Genomic DNA, 7,244 nt, shown 5'->3' with positions numbered 1-7,244 from the left:
AGCCCCTCACCGGGCCATGGCCGCGGGCACGTGGCCACTGAGCCCCTGTGCCGGGTGATTTATGGCCGGGAAGCGCCACCACAGACGGGCTGGGACAAACCCGCCAGGAAGCGCCGACTTCAAAGGGTGGAACAATGGCGGGACAGCGAGTGCCGCTGCACCAGGACCCACCCGGCACTGGGACCCCTGCCAGCACCAGCACCCACATTGTGGCACCGGCATACGCATCATGGCACCAGGATACTCATCATGGCACCAGGACACGCATCATGGCACTGGGACACGCATCATGGCACTGGGACAACATCATGGCACTGACACCCACAACGTGGCGCAGACACCATGGCACCATGCCATGATACCCACGCTGTGGCACCATCACGCAAACCATAGTCCCTGTGCCAGCCTGGCAACCACCTCCAGAGCACCCACACCTGCCCTCTGTGCCCACCTGTTCCCCATGTAGGTATCCCACGTTCATTCCATGTCCATCCCATGTTCATCCCATGTCCCATCCCTTACCACCCATGAGCCTCCTCTGTGTTCTCCCATCCTGCCAGGATGTGCCAGGGTGGTGGTCCCACAGTGGATGCCCCTGCCCGTGCTGACACGCAGGAAGCCGGGGGGGCTCCAGGGGGCTGCAGCTGCCAGACAAAGGCGGGAAACTCCAGTGGCCAAAATAAACCAGGAGAGGTGAGGGGATGCCCTCGGCCCCATTCCCTCAGCCCGCTGCCCCACGTGCCCGCACCAAGAGGGGCTGGGTGTGCCCGGTGACATCCACCCTGTCACTGCCCAGCGGCTGGGGTCCGGGTGGTGGGGGCCTGTGGGTGCTGGCAGCAGGGCCAGGTACCATGGCCGGGTGCCACGGCTGCTCCCATTGCCAGCCAGGGCTGCTCCCAGCTCTCCCGGTGTCCCCCGGGTGGCTGGGGGAGGGTGTTGGGGTCCCGGGGGCGGCACTTTCCCAGGCTCCACCACGACCCCTCCGTCCGCAGGAAGGTGCCCCCCGCCCCCTTCCCGCGCCGCCGGGCATCCCGGTGCCAGCGCCGGTGCCCACATCCGCGGGAAGCGGGCAGGAAGGGGGGGCTGGGGAGGCCGGCAGGGGTCAGGAGGGAACAGCGTGGTGGGGCCGGGCGGGTCGGGGGGGCCAGCGTGGGCCCGTCAGAACCCCCCGGCGTCATTTAGAGCCGCTCAGGCGGTGACAGGAATTAAATTGCGTTTGGATTTTCTCATCAGCCTCACCGGCGCCTCGTTACGGGAACGTCCCCGCGCCGGCTCATTCCCGCCGTGACAGCCAGGAGCAGCGTGCCTGTGCCACGCACCGCTGGGCATGGGGTGGGATGGATGGAGTGGGGATGGGACCGGGACTGGGGATGGGGATAGGGACGGGATGGGACGGGATGGGATGGGACGGGATGGGATGGGATGGGCACCACGGGGAAGGCTGTGTGCCACCACAGACCCGGTGGGTACCTTGGGGTGGGCAGTAGGGCAGGAGGAGGTTGGGGTGTGGGCAATACCGTGTAACATGTCCCTGTGATGTTCACCCAGCCCATCCCACCCATCCCGGTGCCCCCCAGGACCCCGGGCTTTGCCCCTCAGCCGGCAATGGGGTGTGAAGGTGCCGGCTGCTCGTCTGTCTCTGTCAGGGCCGTTTGGAGCTGGTGCCACTGGAGTGTGGTGGCCACAGTGCAGCTGGGGGGGTTCAGCAGCCTGGGGTCCAGTCCCCATGCCCATCCCCAGGACAGGGCAGAGGCTGGGGGTGAGTGGAACTCCCAGAGTGAGTGCCCATGGGGCGGGGTTATGTGGGGCTTTAGAGGGGACCAGGGACAGTCCCCAATGAGGGGCAGGAGGGGGCAGCGCTTGGGGATGCTGGCATAGGAGGGAGGGCTGATGCTGTGTCCCCCTGGGCTGTGTTGTGCCCCCATTGCGCCCCACCTTGGCACTCTGCAGTGGCCCTGGGGCGCAACAGCTGCAGGGCTGTGGGGGTCAGGGGGCTTAGAGGTCCTCTGAGGGGTCCCTCCTGCTGAGCCCCCCCAGTACTGCACCTCTAGCCCCTTGGCATGGCCAGAGGATCCCCATGTCACCATCCTCCTATCCAGATACTGGGACCCTCCAGCCTGGGACCATCCCCAGTGGGAGCCCTGGGGGTCCCACATGGCCGAGGAGCTCCTGGGGGTCCTGTCACCCGGTCATGGGGGTCCATGCCATGCCCGGGTCCTGCCAGGTAGAGCTGAGGACCCCCACTGCCCCCCAGATTAAGGACAGGGCGATGGGGGGCTCAGGTTTCCCTCCCTGCCGGGCTGGAGCCGGGGGCCATTAGCCCCCTTGGAGCATGACGGGGCAGGGGCACATCAAAGGGCCTTTGGCCTGACTGCAGCTCGGGGGTGCAGGACCCCCTCCCAGCACTTGCCCTGCCCCGCTGGACCCCCAGCTCTCATCTCCCCCCCCAGGGCAGCCCCCATAGGCGCTGGGGCCAGGCCGTGGGCGGGGGGCTCATTTACCAACGTCAGCCCGCAGTTGGTTTGAATTAGGCCTCCAGGGCCGGCGCTGATAAGGGAGGGGGTGCAGGGCTGGGGGGCGTGGGGGGCTCTGGGGGGCTTCTCTGCCGTCTGTAACTGGCTGCCAGAGCCATGCTGACAGACATGAGGACAGCCCCGCCTCACCACCCCGGCATCCGTCTGTCCGTCACATCCCTCCATTCACCATCCCTGCGTCCACCCACCGTCCACTCCCCCACAGCCAGCCTTGGTTCAGACCCCCACCCGCACCCCCATCCTGCACCTCCTCCTCCAGCCTCAGTTGCAAACCTAGTCTTGCACCCCAATCCCTATGGTTCCATCTAGGACCCCCATCCTGCTCCTCCACCCCTCCAGCTCTGTTTGGGACACCATCCAAGCCTCCACCCTCACTGAGCCCCCCGTTCTGCTCCCCTGCCCCTCCAACCTCATTTGGAACCTCCATTCCGCACCCCCATCCCCCCCTCCCGGCTGGGACCCCAGTTTCTCTCCCCCGCCCCTCCAGCCTCATTGGGGACCCCGTCCCGCACGTCCTTGCGGGGCTTTGGGCGGGGGTTCCCGGCCGCCCCCGCCCGCTGAGCGATGGCCGACAGCTGGGCCGGGCCGGGCCGTAACCGGATCCCGCGGCAGCAGCAGCGGCGGCGGGGCGGGGGTCCCGGGCGAGGATCCCGGCGCGGGGGGGGTGAGGGACGGGCCACGGCGCGACCCCCGGGGGTGGGCACAGGCACCCGATGCCACGTGCACCGAGGCCGGGGGGTCCCACCCCGGGACGGGATGCCCGGCTCGGGGGGGCGAGGGCGGGGAGTGACCCCCGACAGCCGCCCGGCCCGGCCGGTACTGTCACCACCGCGCCGGGGGGAAGGAGCGGGGGCCGCCCCCCCGAGGGTGCCCATCACCCGGCCCGAGCCGTGTGCCGCGGCCAGGGCCACTCCGGATCTGCGCTCCCGGGAGCACCGGGAGCACTGGGATCACCGGGATCACCGGGATCCGGCAGCCGTTCCTCCCGCAGCACCGGGCCTCGTAACCGCGGGTCCCATCCCCGGGACCCCCACCCGCAGCTGTGCCCGTGGCTGCAGATCCAGATGGCGGAATATTGTCCCGGGGTAATTAGGGCCGTGTGGGGCGGGGGGGGGGGCCGCGAGACACCCTGGCAATCAAAGGGCCGATGACTTTGTTATGGCTCATTATGTAGGACGGGGGGCCCGCGGGGGCCAGACACGCACCAGGCAGCCGTGACAGGGATCGATCTGCTCGGGGGTGAGGGGCTGTGAGACCCCCCTGCACGGCAGGGGAATGGGGAAGGAGGGAGCTGCAACCCTCCAGCCCCCATCACAGCCCCACTGCCCACGGTGCACCCCTAGCCCCCACACTGCAGCCCATGGCTCAGCACACCCTCAGCTGAGCCCACCTGGGGGGCACTGCCTCCCCCATGCAGCCCCCCTGCTCCTGGAGGTGCTGGTACTGAGGGGGCCCCCAGAGCCTCCCACCCCAAACCCAGCCCAGCCCCTCCAGACAGATCAGGGACTCGGAGGGGTTTTCCACAATTTTATTCCAAAAATAAACTCGAAGGGTGGTATAAGTTATGGGGGGCAGGAGCAGGCTGCACTGGGGGGGGGCAGCACCCAACCCCTGCCCCTACCTCCTCTTGTCCTTGATGCTGTAGTGCAGCAGGAGGGGTGCAGGCTGTGGGATGGGGGGGTCAGGGCTGGGGGACCCCTGGCAGGGACCTCCAACCCCAGCCCAGGGATGCCAAACCCCAGCCCAGGTTCTGCACCCTGGGACAGGGACCCCAAACTCCAGTCCAGGATCCCCCTGGGACAGTGACCCCCAAATCCCAGCCCAGGACTCCAAACCCTGGCCCAGGACCCCTGCCTGGAGCGGGGCCCTCCCCCAGGGCTGTGCCCTGAACATGGCCAAGCCCTTCAGGGACTCCACATCCCCTGACACCTGGGGCCAAGGACCCCCTGGGTCACCACTGTGGCCACTGACATCAATCATGCTCAATCCCCTCGTCCAGCACTGCCCTGAGCCCCCCCAGGAGGGTCACCCAGCCCCCCTCCAAACCGGGGGCTGCCGCCCCCCAAAGCCCACCTTGCCAAACCAGCGCGAGAGCCAGAGCTGCTTCATCGTCATGTGGTCAGGGAGGGGCTCGTTGTCAAACAGGATCTGCACCTGCACAGGGGGCTGTGTCAGGGGGGCTGGGATCCCCCTGGGGCCAGGACCACCCCCGAGTCTGACCCCTCCGGACCCCACTCACGTGCTGCAGGGGCAGCCCCAGCCGGTGGCACAGGACCCTCCGCAGGTGCCGGATCTGCGCCCGCACCGAGCACCTCACGTACTTCTGCTGCAAGAGACAGGGCAGGGCGGTGGGCTGTGCACTTGCCAGGACCCCACACAACCCTGGGACCCAGGCAAGCCCTGGGGCAAAGGCTGGGAGTCCGGCGGGGGGCTGTGGGGACCCCCACTCACCTGCAGCACGGCCTTGCTTGTCCTTGCTGGAGCTGCAAGGGGAAGGGAAGGGGACACGTGTCCACTCTCAGGGCTGGAGGCCTGGGGTGCTGCCGTGCCCAGTGCCCCCTGCCCACCCTGCCAAGAGGCTGCAGCCCCCCCGGACTCACCTCAGCTTCTCAAGGCAGAGAGAGACGTGCTCGTCGTAGCGGAAATAGTGGGCACGTGAGTGGTCAAAGGTGCTGTAGGGGAGCCCCATGGGGTCACCCCCCCCGTGTCTGGGGACACGGGGGGCACAGTCAGCCCCCTGTGGCCCCAGCACCTTGGCTGGCTGCCCTCTGTGCCCCCCTGTGCCCCCCCCGTGCCCCCTGGCCCACCGTCACCGCTGGGCTGTGTCCCGGTCGAGGCCACGGGACTGGTAGAATTCCCGGATCCGTTTCTCCTCACCTGGGGGTGAGAGGTGGCTCAGGGACACCTCTGGGGCCTGTGTGCCCCCGAGGGGGGTCCCTGGCTGCCCTCAGCCCTCCCATGCTCTCACTGCACCAAGCCCCTGCCAGAGGTTGGGGACCTTATCCCTGTCCCCAACCCTGTCTCCATCCAGTACCCTGTCCCCACCCCATCCCCATCCCTGTCCCTCACAGACGTGTCCCTGATCCTGCCATCCCTCACACCTCTTCCCATGTTCCCTCTCCACTATGGGGTACCAGTGCCCACACCATGTGTCTCCTGTGCCTCCCATCCTTCCTTGCCATGCCCCCATCCCTCCCACTGCACCCCCAACTCTCCCTCCCACATCCCCATCCCTCCCTCCCTCCCTCTGTATCCCCAGCCCCACAGCCCTCCCTGCCCTGGCACTTATCCCTCATCCCTACAGGATCCCCTGCCCCCCGTACTGTGCTGCAGGCCGTGTCCCCCTGTGCCCCCCTGTTCCCCCGTACTGTGCTGCAGGCCGTGCCCCTCTGTGCCCCCTGTGCCCCCCATACTGTGCTGCAGGTCGTGCCCCCCTGTTCCCCCATACTGTGCTGCAGGCCGTGCCCCCCTGTGCCCCCCTGTGCCCCCTGCCCCCCGTACTGTGCTGCAGGCCGGGCACCAGCTTGTAGACGATGTCCTGCATGACCCGGTCCAGTTTGAGGTTGAGCAGCGGCTGCGTCTCGTGGATTTTGGTGTTGCACATGGGGCAGTACTTGCTGGTCTGCAGGTACTTCACGATGCAGCTCTTGCAGACTGGGGACAGGGACAGGTTGGGGTGGGGCCGGGACTGCACCCCATGGCAATCACAGGCGTGCAGCCCCACGCCCCCCGGGGGCAGGTGAGGGCACTCACAGGTGTGCAGGCACTCGGTGATGGTGGTGGCGTCGATGAAGTACCCAGCACACAGGAAACACACGATGTGCTCGTTCAGCTCCTTCATCTTCACCTTCACCTCCTGCAGGGACACATCACCCGTCACCCAGAGCCCCCTGAGATCCTTTCACTTGGAAATCCTCCGGCTCACAGAGGCTCTCCTGCTGTTCCTTATTGTGTCAGGAAACAGGATTTGAGAGGCAGGCCACTCTGTCTTCCCTAGTTATGACAGAATATAGGATTTTGGGGGGCTGCCCCCTCGTCTTCCCTTACTATGCCATAAAACAGGATTTTGGGGGGGGCTGGCCCTACATATTCCCTACATTACTCCAGAAAACAAGATTTTGGGAGGCTGGTCCTCCGTCTTCGCTTATTTTGCCATAAAACAGGACTTTGGGGACCTGGGGGGTCGCGGGTCCCCCCAGCCCAGTGCCCGGCCCTGCCCCTTGGCCCCGCCCCTCTCCCAGGCCCCGCCCCCTCTCCCGCCCCTCGGTCTCACAGCGCCCCCAGCGGCGGCACCGCGGCACCTCCGCCCTCGCCCTCGCCGGCCCCGGCGTTGCCGCCGCCGCCTCCTCCCGGTGCCTCCCGCCTCCCGATGCGGCCGCTCGCCTCGTTCCGCAGCGGGTCCATCTTGTAGACGGCCTGGAGCTGGTTCCGCAGCCGCATGGCGATGGCCATCGGGCCCCCTGAGGAGGCGACGCCATCTTAGAGCCGCCTCCGCCTGTGGCCCCGCGCACTTCCGGGTTCGGGGCGGGGCCGCGGCGAGCGACGGGACTACAACTCCCGGCGTGCTCCGCGCGTCGCGTAGAGTGGGGCAGCGTGGGCTCGCCCCGGTGGTGACTCCTAGCCACGGTCCGCGAACGGGATCCGGGACCCCTCAGACTTGTCCGTGACCGGGGGACCCGCAGGGAGACGCCGCCGCCGGACCTGCCGTGC

At 67.7% G+C, this 7,244-nt stretch overlaps 1 protein-coding gene across 1 annotated transcript; it reads right to left on the bottom strand.

The window, feature by feature from the left end:
* Positions 1 to 4,046: 4,046 nt before the first annotated feature.
* Positions 4,047 to 7,013, bottom strand: PCGF1 (polycomb group ring finger 1). Its single transcript, XM_032686393.1, is given in 8 exon segments — positions 4,047 to 4,199; positions 4,608 to 4,688; positions 4,774 to 4,894; positions 5,135 to 5,242; positions 5,342 to 5,411; positions 6,036 to 6,188; positions 6,288 to 6,392; positions 6,917 to 7,013. Coding segments are annotated over 8 exon segments (756 nt in total). The 5' UTR covers positions 6,987 to 7,013; the 3' UTR covers positions 4,047 to 4,151.
* Positions 7,014 to 7,244: the final 231 nt, after the last annotated feature.

Source organism: Chiroxiphia lanceolata, chromosome 4 (assembly GCF_009829145.1).
Source record: "Chiroxiphia lanceolata isolate bChiLan1 chromosome 4, bChiLan1.pri, whole genome shotgun sequence".
NCBI lineage: Eukaryota > Metazoa > Chordata > Aves > Passeriformes > Pipridae > Chiroxiphia > Chiroxiphia lanceolata.
Note: the sequence above shows the minus strand (reverse complement) of the source record. Positions and strands in the feature narration are given on the sequence as shown.